The 20806-nt window shown below is 30.2% G+C and overlaps 1 protein-coding gene across 1 annotated transcript; it reads right to left on the bottom strand.

The window, feature by feature from the left end:
- Positions 1-277: 277 nt before the first annotated feature.
- On the bottom strand, positions 278-1196 carry LOC105140175 (uncharacterized). Its single transcript, XM_011046899.1, has one exon. It carries the CDS (start codon positions 1043-1045, stop codon positions 449-451), a length of 597 nt encoding a protein of 198 aa, XP_011045201.1. The 5' UTR covers positions 1046-1196; the 3' UTR covers positions 278-448.
- Between the last annotated feature and the right edge of the window lie 19610 nt (positions 1197-20806).

The following is a 20806-nucleotide window of genomic DNA, read 5'->3' as shown; positions in this document are numbered from 1 at the left end:
AAAGTTTTTATATTAGAAACTATTCAAATGAGTATTTTCAAAGTTTTTTATTATATATATATATAGATATATATATATAGGAAGCATGTCTTGAAGTTGGTTTGAGTGTCAACGAAACTTTAAATGCACAATTAAAAAACGAAAAAAAACTCTACATCTGGGTAAGCAGGCCGAAAGACCCAACAGATAAAGGAGGCGGCCCATAATATTTTACTTTGTTTGGAAATGGCTCACGCGGGATTAGAACCTCCTCCAAAACTTCAAGCGTGAGTGTAGTTTATTAAATCGAAGCTCCATTTTAGTTACAAGAATATTTTGCAGAAATTTTCAATACAAGATATAAAAATTATTTAACTAATAATTCAACTTGTACAAATTACATTTATTTAATTAGAAGAAAGTACTATAGAAAATGCTCGAGAAATGTATGACAGACATGGCAATGGCATCATGCCTTCTCTGCCACCAAACACCAATCTTCATCTCCTTCAGCTAGGTCCACCTCAAATCCCACATCACAGTAACTCATACCATCTTCGTCTTCAATATTCTTGATATTAACACAAGCACCAATATAATTCTCATCGTCATCATCAACAAACTCTTGATCAATCTCATGTCCCGAACCATCAACTTCATCATCTGCATATTCATGGTCACCAGTACTGGCCAATTGGTTCAACATCCCCGTAGCAGAAAACCCAGAAAGATTGGCTCCATGCCGACCATTCACAACCCTCCAAGCAATAAACTGAGCACTGGAATTAGACAAAACATCTTGTGATTTTACCTTGTGGGATCCTTTGACTTTGTGCTTGGCCTTACAGCATGGTTGCAGGTGACATTCTGAGCACCGTGGCTTACAGCATTTTCCTGTGAATTTGGAGTGGTTTGTGGGCTTTGATGAGACCTTGGTGAACAATCCGGCTGTTGTGGGTGTATCAAACTTGTTGAATTTTCTGTCTCCTCCAGGTTTAGGGTTCCATGGAGGTGGCAAGACTGCATAGGCCCTTACCATTCCATGTGGCCGTCCCTCTCTTCTCATCTTGCCTGCTTCGGACTGTGGGCTTGGAAAGATTAAAAAAAACAAAAAAACAAAAAACAGAACAAAGAAAGAGTCTTGTTGATGAAGAACACGTTACTTTGGTTGTTTGAATTTATAGGAATTTAAGTCGGTGATGGAAAAAGCTTGGGAAGAAAGGCACCGACAGGTGAGCCTTGGGAGCCAAGCTAATAGCGATTGACGACACATCTTAACAGAAGAATGTCATAAAAATTAAATTAAATTAAATTAAATAAGGAAATAAGCATGACACTTGCTGCCCTTATTAGATATATTGACTTTTTATTTCTTTTGATCTTGTATTAGATATAAAGATTTTAATTCATGATCTGTAATCATTTACTTAATTAATAAAATCTTTTATTCTTTTGGAGATTTTATTCTAATTTAGTATATGCAGGGCAAGGAAGATAAAATTCATTGAAAAGTGCTAAATAATATTAATGAGATAATTGTATACTATGGAGTTGGGAGATTAATTAATTAATTATCCATCCTATCAAATGCTAACTTGCAGCATGTTCTTCCAAATTCACTTAAGAAAAATCTCTTAGACCCAATAATATTAAGATTTTTGAAACTGAGTTAAGAAAATAATAAATAAATAAACAATCTTGCTTAAAATTATCATCATTCTTAATTATATATCTGGTTCTTATAGATATTCAAATGATTATTTAACATTGGAAAAGGTACCTGGGTATCATTTTCAATACTTGTGGGTACTGCTTAATTTATGAGTCTAGTAGAGGTGTGCTGTTGACAATACATCTACATTAATAATTAGTATTTTTTTATCCGCGTGATATGTTGTTGGGACTTGTTTGAAATTTATTTTTATTTATTTTTATAGTAATCAACAAAAATATGTATTTATAAGTATTCAAATGACTTAAATTCTTGAGTAAAAAATGTATTTTTTCAGTCAAAATTTCCTTGATTGTTCATTGATTTGTTTCTTTTCTTTTTTCTTTTTATTTTCTTAACAAAAAAATATCTTTTATAAAGCAAGATTTTCTATATAAAAACTTATCATGAAACAAGTTAAAATAAAAAATAAAAAAATAAAGCCCCAATGGTTTTTATACAATTGTATGAAAAAAATAAAAAGATAATTAATTTTAGAAAGTTATATAAAAAATTGAAATAAAAATTTTAAAAATACATATATATTTTATTCTCATTGAATAGTCATGTGCAATTTTTTAATAATTTTTGTAAGTTAAGTTTACATATAGTTATTCATAAATAATTGCTAATATTACCATAAAAGTTATAATTTTAAAAAAATAATGACAACTAGATAATTTTTTAATATCATATCAATAGCTTTATTTAAATATAATTTTACTCTGTTTTTAAATAAAATAATTAATTAAAAAAGAGATTTTAAGAAGAAAAAAAAATAATTCCCGAGCGTGCCTGGGCTTACATATGGGATAAGTCCAATCCTGCGTACCTTTTCTTCTTTTTAAATGAGCCACATCATTTGTTGTTAGTCATTTGTCTAAGTAGATGACATTTCACTCATTTATATATTCATCGGTCTTTAAAAAATAAGGTTTAAGTTTTAGTACTTTTAAAATCTAATTTTTAACTTGTTTTTATAATAAAAAAATCCAAAATACATGTTTTAAATCCCAATAATCTCGTTTTCCACCTTAAAAGCCCTCTATTTATCTCTAAAACTCAAAAACAAATTAAATATAAATGACCATTTGGGATCCGGTTCTATTTTTTTTATATATTATTAAATACCAAAATAACTTTTATCGAACTCTTTTTTTTAATATAAACTTATTAATATCAAGATTTTTTTATGGATGATTGAATTATTTTTCTCAGCAACTTTCTATTTCTTCAATTAACATTCTAGGGTTAAGATATTAAAAAAATAAAGTTATAGGATAGAAATGTCAAAGATAAAAACAATAAGGACCAAAAATGAAAGAATAAAAAATTCCAGAGACCAAAATGAACTTTTTTTAAAAATAGCAATCCTCATTAAATTGTGAAGAGAGCAACCATGCACAGGGGTTTCTAGACCTAGTTTAGTTTGCAACTTAATTAAGTAATTAATTAATTATAATATCCCACTGATTTGCTGTTGTTGTTTTAAGATTACAAGACGTTTTCTGTTACATGCACGGTTCTGCAATTCCTGCTAGAGATTTTTGCTTTAGAGTCGTGAAAGTGAAAACGCCTAAAAATGGAAACCTCCTCTGTTCCCACAAGCTTTCTTAACATGGGCTTTAGCCACACCAAACTGTTTGTCAACTGGTGTTCTGTCATCTACTCACATCTTTACTTTGGTGACTTGGGTTGGGTTTGATAAACAGCCCCATAAACAACCTTATTACCAAACAGGGCCTTATGTTGTTAACAGTGGCACCATTCAGAACTGGGACGATATGGGTCATGTTTTGGTACCGTTAATCTATTTTGGATCGTGATAATAGTATTATTTGAAATATTTTTTATTTAAAAATATATAAAAATATTATTTTTTTATTTTTAATATTAAAAGATGAAACAATCTAAAAGTATAAAAAATAATAATTTTTAATAAAAATAAAAATAAAATTTTAAAAATACAGTGTATCATATTCTCAATCAAGATCACATCCAGTTGCACTTGAGGATCTAGTTTAGTGGTTCACTGCAAGGCTTGTCTTGCAGCCGACCCGGGTTCGATTCTCTCTGTGCACTTGTCTGTCATTCTCAGTTAGGCCGTGAGATTAGTCATAATACACGCAAGCTGGACGGACACCTATATTAATAAAAAAAAAGATCACATCCACTTCCCTTTTGTTATCATAACTAGCCTTGTTCTGCTTTCTCTTTCAACAGATGCAACGAGTAGAATGTAAGATTTTGCTCACAGACCTACCTTTTAATCCCTCAGAAAATCGAAACATTCACGTTAATTATATACTACCTGATTTTCATTTCATTCCACAGAAATGATCTTTTTACTCGGTCTCTGTTTTTGCTATTTCTTATGATTGCATTATAAATTATGAGTTTCTGCCTTTGTCTCATAAAAAGCAATGGGAATCATTAGATGCCAGATCCTAAATGTTCTATGCAATTTGTAGTAATGATTAATTAATCAAAGGGTTAAAGCCGTGGCTTACTCTTCTAACTGGCAGTGTCCAAGAGCACGATCCTTGGCCTTTTCTCTCCAGGTCCCTGTTGTTTGTGGTTATTCATTCCCTCGTCTCACTGAGCCAGACCAAAAAAAAAAAACAAAAAAATCTTGGTGTGTAAGGTGAACTATGATATTTGACTTCTCGTAATTATTATTATGTAAATTTTCTCAATTGAATTAATTATTTTTAATATTAATAATTAGGTTTTTTTTAATTTAAACATTAATTTTTTAAATATCAATGTATTATTTTGACAAACAAATTTCATATATTCTATAAAAATTTTAAATTTATTGAAATTTATTAAGTATCGTAAAACCTATAATGATTACAAAAGTTACTAGAATATCTCTATCATCTAGATTTCTTAAGGTATTTCAAACAATAGCTAAAATAATTATCACTTCTCAGTCTCAAATTGAATTCTAAATCATGTAGATGTTGGCCAAACATACATAAGCATTACACGTAGAATGAAATATTCAATAATTTAATTTAATAAATGAAGAGAAATAAGAAATATACAGGGTAATTATTTTTGTTTTTTTTATATCATAAAACAATAATCAAACGTTATCCAAGAAATATCAAGCAAAGAAAAAAGAGATATTTCCAGACAAGTCCTGTGACCATCTTTTGTTTTTCTTGATTAGAGCCCTAAATCGTATTCTTTGCATAGCTTGAATGAACATTATTATTTAAAAAGTTACGTGAAACTTGTGTGATTTTTTTAATATAAAAGTTATTAAATTTGCTAAGATATTCACCTTGCATCATGTGATTAACCAAAAAATTGCATGAAGAAGCATAGGCCGTTTGTTTATATATATATATATAAAATCTTTTTATGCCTGCTGGAATAAAGATAATTTTCTTTTCTGATTTGAATTCCTTCCTACCCAGATATTACGGGCTAGATTTGAGGCAAGAAACATGTGAATTCAAAGATCTCTATTTCTAGAGAAATTGTAGAAAATCAAATCTTTTTTCCAACGACATTAATCTTGTAATTTTTGGACCTCCAAGACTTCATATAAGGGTCATAAACCGAGACAGTATATGGAGTGTAAGAAGTTCAGGTTTGATTCAATCCCTATTTTTTTACTTGCTTTTTGGGCTTCGAAATAGCAAAACTGAGTTATAAGCCCTTATATATTTTGTAGACCTTCATCTCAGATATTTGAAAATGGTGAAGAACTTCTGGAATTGAGTTGTATAGCTTCCTTTGCAGCATACTATAAATCAATGTTAGGTTTACTAGTGGATTTTGTTTGATCAGTAACCTCATATCTGAAAACACATTAATTTCTCACGAGGTCAATAGTTCAAAAAAGAATTTAAAATTCTAATTAGCTTGTGCATCACATTCAAAATATTTCAAAATTAAGCATGAATAATGAAAATATACATGCTAAAAATTCTCTTTATCACATATCATTTCATGGTTATCTTACTTTTGTGTAGTTTAAGGTTCCTTTATATATTCATTTTTTGTCAATGTATTCTGTTAAGCTCTATCCATGTTCAACTTATGAAGATCAACATCTGCAAAGGTTTCTTTAGTATATTTTTGCATCGAATGGTTTAGATTAAAAGAAAATCACATAAATTACTTTTATTATATATAGATATAATTTACAAGTAGTGAAATAACCAAGAAAAATACTCTAATAGGATTTAGTATCAAACTTCCTTTCAAATTTAGAATAAAAAAAATGAATAAAAAACCAAATTAAGAGATATTAGGTTTTTTTTTATCTCAAACTAGATCTCATAAGGTGTTTTATACAAAATAGGTTCAATGAAAACTAAGATTGAAATATAGCATGAAGCACTAATAAATTCTACCTAAAAATATTAAGATAAATCATACTAATTAAAAGTACTTCTTTAATTTATTGACATGAATGATTTTTCCTCTTAACATTGAAATAAATCATACTCATTAAGCATAATTATCTTTGTCTCCTTGAAGATAATAAGTCAACAAGGGAACATGTATGGTGTTGTTAATCCCTGCATAAACCTAAAGTTGTTTAGTTCTGCATTAATCAAAGCTACCTTTCACTAGTTCTCCATTGATTAGTACTTAAAATTGCATTTTTATTAAGGTTTTATATCATCATTTTCCACTTGAAGTATCAATAACTCCTTAACTAAAGCATGTTTTATAATAATATATCTAATAATATAAGATACCTTTAATTTGTGGTAAATATTCATTTTAAATGCAGGCCTATCACATAAATGAAAGGTTTGATTGATGAATTTAAGAACTAAAATTGAAAGGATAAAGAGATGGCCAAACTTAGAAAAGAGATGTCGGTGCAATCCAAACTGGAATACTGTTCGATAATTGAGTCATATCTGGAGCTATAGATCTCAGATTTAGGTCTACTTTATATGGATGGAAAGGTAAGACATAGGCCTACAACTTTCATATGGAGCCCAAGATCTAAAAAGGCTATTTTCAAGTCCAAATTATTGCAACAACAAAGAAGCCCGAATCTGTCTTCCAGCCCGAGCATTGTTCAGTATTTTGGCCATATCTGGAGTTCTAGAAATTGAAATGAGCTGAATTGTTTACACAAGAAAGTTGAGACAATTTCCTACAACTTTCATGTTTTGAGTGGCTCTAATTTTGACGTTATCAATGACGTTTTGGGCAGACAAGAGAAGATAAGGATTGTCACCAAGTCAAGAGTTGGCCATCCACTCATCAATTAGTCATCAAATCAATAGTTTCCAATTTTGGCCTATAAAAGGAGGCATTTGTCATGTATTTAGGCATCTTGGTGTCCAGATCAAGATCATGCTCTTGCTTTCTCTCTTTGTATTTTTTGTAATGTTTATGCTTTGCTTTCATTAATATCAAGTTTATGCCTTTCATTTCCTTTCCTTTACTTAGTTAACTTTTATCTTATTTATGTTCTTATTTTGTTTATCTATTTTTCTTTATTTCATTATGTCTAGCTAAGTTTATTATGTCAAAGTGAAAAGGTTACACTAATGGTGTAAGAATAAGTATAGTATAAACTTAATATGGATTTTAATGTTTGATACTAACATGTTTTGTATTTGTTATCTTGTTCACTCTTTAATACTTTACTTGTTAAATGACCAATCTTGATTTATGTTGTAGAACACTTGGTACAACAAATGCTTGGCACTTTCATAGCCCATACTGTATGGTATAACCGACACCTGAGCTATGAAAGGAACTTGATTTGTTGTTAACATAAGTTATAATCATGAATGCTTGATGAAATTTACAAGTATTAGCATTAATTGAATAAGATGACTAATGTAATCATGTTAATAATCTATAATCTGATTGGAACCTCCTTTGTGTGTGGTTTTCAATTGGATAATAAGAGTTTATACTATACTTGTTTGACATACCATTAGTGGATCTTCTAACCTTGACATTGTTTGTTATCATTGTTTAATCCTTACATTAATTTTTCATCTCAAAATTCTCATCAACTTTTCTTCTTTTTCTTTTTCTTTATTATTGTTATTATTATTATTATTATTACTATTACTATTACTACTACTACTACTACTATTATTATTACTATTACTACTACTACTACTACTATTATTATTACTATTACTATTACTACTACTACTACTACTACTATTGTAATTATTGTTAATATTATTATTGTTGTTGTTGTTACTATTGTTGTTGTTTATAATTTGTACAATTAACCTCTCTATGGTTCAACTCCGGTCTTGCCGGGTTATTTATTACTTCGACACTCCTGCACTTGGGAGAAGACATCAATGTTTTAGTCGTGTCATTCATCCTACAACTAAAATTCATCAATAGTTAAGAGCATATAGAGGCTTGTTTTTATGAGGACTTTTACAAAATAAAACTAACAGTAATATTGGTTAGGTTTACTAGAATTGTTCATGACCAAAAGAGTCCATAAAAAGCTATATACTTTGTTTCAAGAATCTTAAAACCAAGTGTAACAAAATAGGAATGCATGAAGTTAATTCTAATAAAATTGAGTAGGAATGCATCAAGTTAATTCCAATATAGTTATAATAGAGTATAAATGCATCAAGTTAGTTCTAGAGGGAAAACAATGGAATGCTAGAAAAGGTTATTCATAATCAAATATATTAATATTTATATCCTTTCATACAATGTTATCTGGTATGAAAACATGTTGGGAAAACAAATAGAAAAGAAGCCATTAAGGAGAACCTACCTATTGGATACTTGAATGAGGTTGAAATAGCCTATACAATGATCAACTCAGATTTTGAAAAGGAGTTTAAGAAAGTTAAGCAACAATAAATTTTGATCTCAAAACTTAAAAAGAGATGATTGTTTAAGATTAATATATTAAGAAAGCATAAAGAGGCCAACAAGCTTAGTAGAAAATACACAAAAGCTATTGAAGTGCTCAATAAGGGTAAATAATACTTTTTTAACAACAACATAGCTAAAGAAACTTTTGATCAACTGATGCATGGGGGAAAAATTAAGCTCATTGATAACTGTTGGGAAACCAGGAACAACCGGACACCAATTTACCTTAATCAATCCAGCGGAATACAATTCACAATTCACAAGTCCTAATCCTTTTCCCTCTTTGTGCAGTAAAATAAAATCAAACAATGACTGAATATAATGCAAATAATCACACAAATCATCACCAAGATTTTAACATGGAAAACCCGATGCGCAAAAAACCATGGGACTGTAGTCCACCTAAAAACTTTCACTATCAACAAATAATGGGTTCACAATTGTTCTTCCCCAACTTCAACTAAGGGATATAACATATATATCATCAAGAACAACTTATTCTTGGAATACAACAAGATTAAAGAAGAATTATTTAAGAAAAACTCACAAATATTGACAGCCCCATTTTCTGTCAAAACGGTCAGCTTCCATACCATCAATCTTCAATCCAACCGTTCAGAATGAAGAGTAACGTGTTTAGAAGCTGCTGTCAAAATCTCAACCCGATCCAATGGTGAACGAGCTAGAAATCGAAGGAAAAACACAGGCTACTTTGTTGCCTTTTCTTCTTTCTTTCTCCCAGTTTTCTTCTCCTCTCTTGTTCAAATTTAGCTACTGCGTCTATAGTACCCGAACCATTTAATTTAAAGAGGGTCAGCTGCCTCTCTTTTTAATTAATATAGTGGTTCCATCATCACATGGTGCGAGACCACACACAACAAATCTCCCATTCGCACCATGTGAGGAATTCATCATACTAGCGATCAACATATAAGCTTCAATTTAGAAGGCTCTATCAAGCCTGCTTTCTTTCTGTAAAATTCAAACTTCTCTCTCGATAGAGATTTGGTCATCATGTCTGACGTGTTGTTATTAGTATTCTTTTCAACAACAAATAACTTCATCTCCATAGTATCTCTAATCCATTGATATCTAACCTCAATGTGCTTTGATCAAGAGTGAAAAGTAGGATGCTTACTGAGATGGATTGCACTTTAACTATCATAGTGCAACATAAAGTTCTCTTGAACTTGGCCAAGTTCATGCAAGAACTTCTTCATCCATAACAACTTTTTGTCCCTTTTCTGTAAGAGGAATATATTCAGCCTCTGTAGTGGATAATGTAACACATTTTTGTAACCTTGATTGCCATGAGACTACTCCCCTTGTAAACTTCATCAAGTATCCTGATATGGACTTTCTAGAATCAACATCACCAGTCATATCTGCATCTGTGTATCCATCCAACACAGGTTTATTATTACCAAAACATAAGCTAAAACTAGAAGTACCTTTGAGATACTTGAGTATCCATTTCACTGCTGACCAGTGTTTTTTACCAGGATTGGAGAGAAACCAACTAACCACACCAACTGCATGAGTTATATCCGGTCTTGTGCAAACCATGACATACATCAAGCTACCAATTATAGATGCATAAGAAACCCTTTTCATCTCATCTCTTTCTTCATCACTTGAAGGACACTACTTAGAACTTAGTTTAAAGTGGCTAGCAAGTGGAGAACAAACAGGTTTGGAGTTGCTCATGTTGAATCTCTCAAGTACCTTTTGAACATATCTATCCTGAGATAGCCAAAGTTTCTCCTTCTTCCTGTCACGTGTGATTTTCATGCCAAGAATCTATTTTGTTGGTCCTAAGTCTTTCATTGCAAAAGACTTGTTCAACTCTTCCTTCAACATCTAAATCTTATTAGCATCATGACCAACAATCAACATATCATCCACGTACAATAGGAGAATAATAAAGTTTCCATTTAGAAACTTTTCATAAATACACGATGATCAGAAGTGGTCCTATCATAACCATGATCCACCATGAAAGAATCAAACTTTTTGTACCATTGTCTTGGAGCTTGCTTTAACCCATATATATTCTTTTTCAACTTGCAAACTAACTGCTCTTTACCTTTTGCTTCAAACCCTTCAGGCTGCCCCGTGTAGATTTCCTCATCTAAATCACCATGGAGAAAGGCAGTTTTTACATCAAGTTGTTCAACTTCAAGATTCAAACTAATAGCTAAGCTAAGCACAACTCAGATTGAAAACATCTTGACCATTGGTGAAAAGATTTCTTTAAAATCAATACCTTTCTTCTAACCGAAACCTTTCACAACGAATCTTGCCTTATACCTTGGTTGTGAGCAATGTTCATCAATTTTCAACTTAAACACCTATTTGTTCTTAAGTGCTCTCTTACCTTTAGGAAGCTTCACTAACTCAAAAATATGGTTTTCATGTAAGGATTTCATCTCTTCTTATATTGCTTTCAACCACTTACTTTTCTTCTTATGTGACATAGCTTCATCAAAGTATTCTAGCTCTCCCTCATCAGTAACCAACACATACTCATGAGAAGAATATTTGGTGGAAGGTTGGCGAGGTCTAGTTGACCTTATCAATTGTGACTCATCTGAAGCTTCCTGCATAACCTGTTCAAGCATAACATCAATATTATCATTAGTTGATTCAGGATCACCAACTAATGGCTCAACAAGAAAACCATTATTATCATCATTTTTCAAATTCCCTCATGATTAACAGGCATCAAAGGTAACTATGGAGTAGGTATTGGATTTGAACTAGAAAGAACAAAAACAGTAGACTTTGTTTTTTCTTTATGTTTAAAGTCTTCAATGGTTTGATCTTCAAAGAAGATAACATCTCTGCTTCTCACAATTTTCTTCTCCTTTGGATCCCACAACCTATAGCCAAACTCATCATCTTCAGAGCCCAAGGAAATACACTATTTTGTCTTACTGTCAAGCTTAGCCCTTTCATCCTTAAGAATATGTACAAATGCTCTGTATCCAAACACTCTCAAGTGTGCATAAGAGACATCCTTTCCTTTCCGAACTCTATCTAGAACATCAAATTCAAGAGGAATTGATGGAGAAAGGTTGATCATGGCAATTGCAGTCTTCATTACCTCACCCTAAAAGTACTTAGGCAGCTTTATAAGAGAGAGCATACATATAATTCTTTCAATAATGGTTCTGTTTATTCTTTCAGCCACTTCATTCTGTTATGGAGTCTTAAGAATTGTCTTCTCTAACTCGATACCATGTTTCCTGCAGTACTTCTCAAAAGGACCCCTGTATTCACCACCATTGTCAGCTTAAATACATTTCAGCTTTCTACTAGTTTCTCTTTCAACTTTGGCATGAAAATCCTTAAAGACATCAAGCACCTAATCTTTGAATTTCAAATATGTGGGCCAAATTTTCTTGGAGTGATCATTAATAAAACTAACAAAGTACAATGCACCCCTAAAAGACTTATCAATCATAGAGAAAATATCAGTATGAACTAAATCAAGAACATGTGACTTCTATATGAAGGTGATATTTGAAACATAACTCTATTTTGTTTACCAACTAAAAATGAATACATGTGTTCAAGTTTATACCTTTTAATGGAAGATAGTTCTTCTTGGCAAGGATGCTAAGGCCTTTTTCACTCAAATGTCCAAGTCGTTTATGCCATAGATCAGTAGAACAATCTTCAATTGCATTCACCTCTCCTTTGATCACCTTGGCTTGTGACATGTAGAGACCATCTTCTTCTTTTTAGCAACAATTAGGGAATTTCTGGAGAGCTTTCATTTACCATCTCCAAAATAATTATGATAGCCTTCTTCATTAAGAGTACCTGTAGAGATCAAGTGTACGCGCATATCAGGCACATACCTAACATCTTTGAGTAGCAACTTGCACCCAGTATTGGTTTCTAACCAAATATCTCTAATGCCCACAACACTAGCCATCCCTTGATTTCCCATCTTAACTTGACCAAAGTCACTAGCAGTGTAGGATGTGTAAAAATTATGTCGGGGTGTAACATGGTAAGAAGTTGTTGAACCTGCAACCCAGGTGGTATCTTGAGATGCAAGATTAACACAACCATCATCACAAATAATGGCAGCATCACCATCAAATACAATTGCAGTTGTATCATTCTCTTTATTCTTGTCTTCATCTTTACCCTTTTTATCTCTTTTATATTTTTTGTAATCTTTTTGCATATACATAGGCTTGTCACAATAATAACACTTAAAACCCTTCCTTGACTGAGATCTTTCTTTTGGCTTCCATTTGTCTTTTCTATTGTTGGATTCTCTATCTTGCTTGTCGTGAGAGAACCTGCTTGGACTTCTCCTTCGACTTTCTATAACAAGTGCATGAGACTAAAAAATGTTTGTCCCTTTCCTCCTATTCTCTTCATTGAGGATACAATCCTTTATAGTTTTAAAAGTGATCTTTCCATTTGGAGTAGAATTGCTAAGTGATACCACCAAAGTCTCCCAATCCGGTAATGAACTCAATAGGATTAGTGTTTGCATTTCATTGGCTAACTCAAGATTCATCAATGACAGCTGATTCAAGAACCCTTGGAATAGATTTATATACACTGAAGCATCTTCACCAATTCTATACTTCAAATTCATAAGGTCTCTAATTACAAAAACCTTGTTTTGTGCACTCTCTTTAGCAAATGTTTTTTCCAACATCTTCCAAACTGTATAGCAGTCATGTTCTTAAGAAATATGATTAATGAACTTAGAAGATACCCATTTTCTAACATTAGCAGTAGCCTTTCTATTAAGCCCATTTCATTTTGCATCATCCATTTCATCAGGCTTTATTCCTTTACTTCAATCGGCAAAGCCAAATCATTGTAATATAAGTGATCCTCCATTATTGTTTTTTAAAGAAAATAATTAGAGGAAGTGAGCTTTACCATGCACGAATCTTTTTTTTTTATTTTAACTGCACAAGAAATTCAATCTATATAACCAGTGCTCTAATACCACTTTGTTGGGAAAACCAGGAACAACCGGACACCAATTTACCCAAATCAATTCAACGGAATACAATTCACAATTCACAAAGTCCTAATCCTTTCCCTTTTTTATGCAGTAAAATAAAATCAAACAATGACCGAATATAATGCAAATAATCACACAAATCATCACCAAGATTTTAACGTGGAAAACCCGATGTGGGAAAAATCACGGGACCGTAGTCCATCTAAAAACTTCTACTATCAACAAATAATGGGTTCACAATTGTTCTTCCTCAGCTTCAACTAAGGGATACAACATATATATCATCAAGAACAACTTATTCTTGTAATACAACAAGATTAAAGAAGAAGTATTTAAGAAAAACTCACAAATACTGACAGCTCTATTTTCTGTCAAAATGGCCAGCTTCTACACCACCATCTTCGATCCAACTGTTCAAAATGAAGAGTAACATGTTTAGAAGCTGCTGTCAAAATCTTTGCCCGATCCAACGGTGAACGAGCTGGAAATCAAAGGAAGAACATAAGCTGCTCTGCTGCCTTTTCTTCTTTCTTTCTCCTAGTTTTCTTCTCCTCTCTTGTTCAAATTTTGCTACTACGTTTATAGTACCCGAACCATTTAATTTAAAGAGGGCCAGCTGCCTCTCTTCTTAATTAATATGGTGGTTCCACCATCACATGGTGCGGGACCACACACAACAATAACCACACGATTCTCACTACTAAACATATTGAGAAGAAAAAATAGTGCAAATTGTAGGACTCATGAAGACTTGTTAAATATTAATTGTTGTGTTGTCTTTAGAAATCCAATCTAAAAGGCACTTGAGGTTAGTCATATTTCCTTCTTAGAAAAGAAGATAAAGGTGGATAATGATCATTTATCCAAGGTGATAACAACAATAACTACCCCTGGAATAATAGGAGAGTTATAAGAAGTAAGGCATGATTGATCACGGTAGAAGCTAGAATTAGTATTGAATTAATACTGCTATTAAAAAAAAAGTGGGGGTACATCAACAGTAACAATGCTAAGAAATTTACACTATAAATTCAAGAAATACTTTTATGTAAGGCATATAAATTCTAACCAATCGTATCATTCTTTCTAAGAATGAAGACTTGGATGGCAAAGTTGAACAAAGATCCCAATTTTGAAACAAATGTTCTTTGTTGTTATAGGGATGGACATAAAATTTGTTATTTAATCTATGTTTTTCAATATGAAATTATCTTATAAATTTACTAAGTGAAATTATTTAAAATTAAAAGGGTAGTTATAATGTTTTTACACTAAAGTAGAAGGTACACCCTTAAAATCATCTAAATGAGGTAGTCTCGATTGATGCATGAATTGGCCTGAAGACACCCTCATCATGAAACTAAAAATAAAAAGAGTTGTCTACATTTTCACATTAATTTGTATAAAAATTAATAAAACCCATGTACTTAAGGAGGATAATCGTTATAATTGTAATTAGTTTGGCTAAATATTATGACATAAGAATATAACAAATACAATTATACATAAAGGATATATTAGAGATATGTGTAAAATATAAAGATAAATATACGGAGAATTAAGAGGTGAGTTATTTCATGGTCATCAAAGTTAAAGTCTTTAAAGGAACGCGAAGCAAGATTCTATTAAATCTCTTATTAATTTATTGTTTAAATGAGATAGCTAGCAGCCATCATTTGACTGAGAAACTGGAAAGAAGAAACATGGAAATTCGTTCAATTGGTGATTAATTCTCCGAAAACTGACGTGGAATAAACACAAACAGTGTAAAATTAACCATAATTTAGAAGATAAAGCAAGCTTTTGTCTTTACGACTAAGTTTACTTGCCATATATATAATTAAAAGTGAAATGCGCAGACTGAAAGAAAAGTTTGGCCAGCCTGAGCAGGCAGCACCCATCGCCCTTAAATATACAAGACGTCGCGATCCTGACCAAACATTACAAAGCCAACAGCGTATTTTCTACAAAATAGGAACAAAAACCAAAGACATCACTAAAAAGAACAAGTTTCTTGACTAAGTGATGGTATGTTTTGTCAGCCAAGAGTATATATATATAGCTCTGCTGAAGATGTCAATGTTGCTTCAATTTCCTGTAAACTTTCAAGGACACAAGGTCACCAAGACAACCTGTTTCAATAGTAAGATTCATTGGATTGCAAGAAATTCCTTTCTAAAGCTGCCTGACTCCTGGGGAAAATGCCAATTGATCAAAACCATCAGGCAAATGCATGCATGGTTCGTTTTGTCATTGTTACTGATATGGATATGAACATGGCGTCTTTGTCCCAAACCCCATGAGCATATTCCTTTTTGTTGTGTAAAATTCCACACGTTAGCGTATCATAGAAATCCCATATGTCCATTCGTTTGAGTGGAAAAAAAACCCTCAAGATTTATACTACAAAATTAAAGATAGCAAGATATGGAAAAAAAGCTTTGATACCGTACGAAAATAATCGATATTAATTCTAATAATCTTCAATTCTTATAAGTCTTTGAAAATTAACAAGCACAGTTACAATTTTCACAATCACTTTGATTAGTTTTAAAAGTATTGACCATCAATTGTCAACTTTTTTATATTATTAAAAACAAAAGTAGAATATAAATTAAGAGACCAGAAGACTTCTACAGAACCCCAAAATTAAGCCTAGATAGATTTAATTGAATGGCACTGTGAGGAATCATTTTCATGCACTGTGTGAGGTGCATTTCTGATAAGAAATCCAGAACCCAAAAGAAAGAAGAAGAAAGTGGGAGTTGCCTTTTGAATATTTTGTCGATGATAGAATTTAATGATTTCCACAATTTAGTTTTTTTTTCTGGTCTTTATCAATAGATTGAATCTTGATCTGAATTTGAGCCTGATGTAGTTAAATGGATTTGAAATACAATAATCTTGATTTGTATTTAAGTACTTGTTATTAAATAGATCAAATACAAAGTAAACTTGGTTCAATAATAATCCAATCCTAATTAATAAGAATAATATTATTTTAATAAATAAAAATAGTTTTGATTTGAAGTTTAGGGTTTATTTTTTTATAAAAATTAAATAACCTATTAGAAAATGCTTTTTTTAAATAATTAAAAGGTAAGCATTGTTAACATCCCTCTCAAATCAATATAGTGAAAAAACTTATAAATGAAATGAAGATTTCTATAATTTCCTTGGGTTCTATCATACTTGGTGCGCATCGTGGTTGAAGAAAGTTATTATTAGGGTTATTATTTGATTTAGTCCTATTTATTTTTATATTTAAAAATTTTAAAAAAATAATTTATTTACTTCATATTAATATTTTTTGGTGTTTTTAAAGCGCTAATATCAAAAGTAATTTTTTTAAAATAAAAAATATTTTTTTAATATATTTTTAAATAAAAAACATACTAGTTAATATTAAAGTATATATTAAATGTACTGAAACTTAAAAAAAATTAAATAATAAATCAAATAGTTGTACAAATTTTATAGATTGACAATTAAAGAATATGAAAATATTCATTTATGAAAAAAATATAATCACAATTACAAAACTAAACTAGACGATGTTGTGATATGACACAAGTTTGATTTAAAAAAAATATTTAGGTTTAAAAAAAATATTTAGGTGTTAGAGATATGTTTATTTAAATAAAATTTAATAACTCAAGTTATAATCTTTACTAACTAAATAAACTAGTTTTATTTTAATAAAATTAAAAAAAAAATAAACAAAAAAATTATAAAACAAACAACCACAATAACAAGAGAAAAAAACTTTTATTCAAGAGCATAAAACGATATTATTTGATTTTCAATAAATTAATTATGAAATGATGAAATAGAATAAAAAATAACAAAAAGACTCATGTGAATCAACATGAGTTAGTGTAATAGATATTTAATTTCAAGTTTAAAGACAAATCAATCTGGGCTAACCCACCAAACCTGTATTCTATATCATAGGATAAGAATAATCTAATTTCTTCTTTTCTTTTTTTTGCCTTTGTATAAGCCAACTTCTTTCTCCTCCTTTTCTTTTGATATATAGGCCTTGGTTTTACCTTTGTATAAGCCAACTTCTTTCTCCTCCTTTTCTCTTGATATATAGGCCTTGGTTGGGCTAAAAAAGACATAATTAAACCTAAAATTAGGCTTAATTAAACTTTTTTTATTTTTATTTTTATTTTTATTTTGTCTAGGTGGAATTATTTTGTTCTTCTTTTCTTTTTTATTTTTTTCATATTAGGTTAGCTAGCTTTAAGTCCGGTTAGACTTGACCCTTCCCTTTTTTTTAAGATTAGGTTTGCCAACTTTAGATTTGGTGAGTGAGTTTAACTCTTTTTTTCCTTTTATTTTCTCCAATCTCTCTCTCTTTTTTTGGTTAGATTTGGCTAGCTTTGAATTCGATTAAGTTTGACTCTCTTTTCTTTTATTTTATTTTTGATCACTTTTTTTCTATTTTATTACTCTCTAATTAGGCTTTTATTATTAGTATTTATTAAATATTTCTTAATAATTTAAATTTTTAAATTGAAATATGAGTTGACTTGGTATTATAAAATGCATGATCAAACATTTATAAGTTTGATCAAGTCACCTCTATTATATTAATTAAAATAAATAGAATGCAAATTAAGTAGCGGTGAGTGTATGTGTATTCTAAAATAAAATACTTTGAAGGATGTATTGAAAAGCAATCTAAAACTCACCAATTAGGCTTCACTTAACACCGCGATTCCATCAAGACTTCTGTTCGAGAAAAGGACTAGACCTGGTCATTTTTCACGAGCAGTAGCTAAAGGTTGTAATAAGCTAATTCTACTTCTTGTATCTAGAATTTCCTCTACGCTCAATCTCACGATTTTGATAACGATGCCAATGACTTGGTGATTTCTCGAAAAGTTCGTAGTAGTCAATTCTGCCAATTTTCCATTGTTTTTCTGTTATTCAATATCTAATGTAAGTGGTGAAGAATACGTTGTTAGAAAATAACATAAATTATATATTATGATGTTATTTAATAATTTAAATTATTGAATTGAATTAATTTTTTAATATGATATCAAAATATTAATAATTAAACGATCATAAATTTAAATCTTATAATTTTTATATATTTGATAAAAATTAAACATAAAATAATATATATCTTTATAAATTTCAAGCATTTTCGCTTAAGAAGATATATTAAAAAATAATATAAATTATATCATATAACCATTTAAACTATTGAATCAAAATAATTTCTTAATACATTTCATTTTAATATATATAATTTAAAATATTAGAAGAAATTAAAGAATAATAATTTTATATTCCAATAAAAAAAAATGTTGATTAAGAATGTATAATAAATAAGTGTAAATATACATCTATGTGTATCATGTTTTAATAAATTATGATTCTATTCAAGGAAAAAAAAAAGATATGGATAGAGGTGAATTAAGAGATGTTGACCAAAACCCAAAATTCTCGGCGCCCATTTGTCATTCCCTGTCTTTTCATAATTAATTACCAGTGTAAAGTCTTCATTGTTGGAAGGAAGGTTGCTGCGATTCAGAAAGCACATGGAAAGCACCATTTGGGTGGAAACAGCACGTGCATGTTTTCTTCTCATTTGGAAAATGGAAAGCAAGATCTTTCATTGTCATGGGCAAAGGTTTTTCCATGATCCAACGGGACAAAAATAAATAAAAAATAAATAAATTTAATTAGTCAGGTAATTTCCTGGTATCACTTGGCTTTTGATTTCTCTGCATTTGAAACTTTTCAGTGTATATGTACCGTGCATTTTATTTATTGGAATAACTGTTACTCAACCCTACTTAACTAGTCAATTCAGGATTTGATTTATTTATTTTCTAATTAAATTTTTGAACTAGTCAATCTAGTTGGGTAACCCATAATTTGATTAAATCCAGTTTGATTTTAAAAAATAAAAATTAAATAAAACCCACCCAATTTCTCGTATTGAATTTAATAACTGTAATTGGAATATTATGTACAATTTTGCCTGTTTCTCGTATTGAATTTAATAACTGTAATTGGAATATTATGTACAATTCTTGTTAGTCTAGCTATCAGAGTTTCAGTGAGTCGTGGAGATTAGTCGTGGTGCGCGTAAGCTGGCCCAGACACCCCATATAAATAATAAAAAAAAAATGGTGGCTAAGAGCTACTAGCATCGTTGTTTTAGGAAAAAAAACAAAAAGGCAAACTTGTCTTGTTAGTCTAACTATGAGAGTGAATTGACTGGTGGCTGCTTGCCTAACAACGTCGAGCGTCGGGGTGGTGGATGATCATTGATCGCTACTGACCATCGAGGAGGAAATTAAAAAGTCCAATAAATTGAAAGAAACAGGTAACATTGACAATATTGTTATTTGTTACTTAGCAAAAATTAATTCCTTTTTTTCTTCTTGTCACCTGCTGATTAACTCATTTGGTTTGATGTTTTTAATTGATATTTTTTAAAAAATATTATATTTTAGAATTAGATTGATTATAAATTAGGTTTTGTGATTCTTTTTATTTATTTTTTATCAAGTTATTCTAGTTTTGTAATTTGAATTATAAGTTTTTTGGGTTAATTTGGATTGACTTTTATTGTATTTTTTTAGATTTTTTTTTCAATTTAATTCTTTAATAATTAGTTGATTGAGAATTCTGCTTTGTAATTTGTTTTGATTTGTTTTATAGGGAGTTATTCTAATTTCATAATCCAAGTCACGGGTTTGGTTGTGTAACTCGGGTAGATTCTAATTATTTTTTTTGTTTGCTTTCTATAAAATTATTCCGATATCATTATTTAGATAATGGGTTTGGCAAATCCACCTAGGTTAACTCGAATTATTTTTTATGTTTATTTTTTGTTGGTCTTTTTTAATTTCATCCTACAACATTGAATTGATTGAGAATTGAGATTCATAATTTATTTTGATTTACTCAGGTCATGAATTTATCAAGTTAACTTGGGTTGACTCAAATTGCTTTTTTTTTTCAATTGATTGGTTTTTCAATTTTATTTTTTAATAGTTAATTGATTAAGAATTTAACTTTATAATTTGTTTTGATTTGCTTTATACAAGATTATTATTATTTCATGATTCAAGTCATGAATATGCCAGATTAACAAGCTAACTCGAGTCGATACAATATATTATCCTTTTAATTATGTCTTTACTAATTATTTAGGTTGTTTTAAATTTATCAAGTTAACTAAATCATATCAAATCAACTATCGCATAATTTAAATTTGTTTTTAA

This window comes from Populus euphratica, unplaced genomic scaffold (genome assembly GCF_000495115.2).
Source record: "Populus euphratica unplaced genomic scaffold, PopEup_1.0 scaffold256.1, whole genome shotgun sequence".
Classification (NCBI taxonomy): domain Eukaryota; kingdom Viridiplantae; phylum Streptophyta; class Magnoliopsida; order Malpighiales; family Salicaceae; genus Populus; species Populus euphratica.
The sequence above is the reverse complement of the archived record's forward strand: the minus strand, read 5'-3'. Positions and strand labels throughout refer to the sequence as shown.

Coding starts and splice junctions, on each gene's coding strand:
- LOC105140175 (XM_011046899.1), bottom strand. CDS start 1,045: ATGAGAAGAGAGGGACGGCCACATGGAATGGTAAGGGCCTATGCAGTC.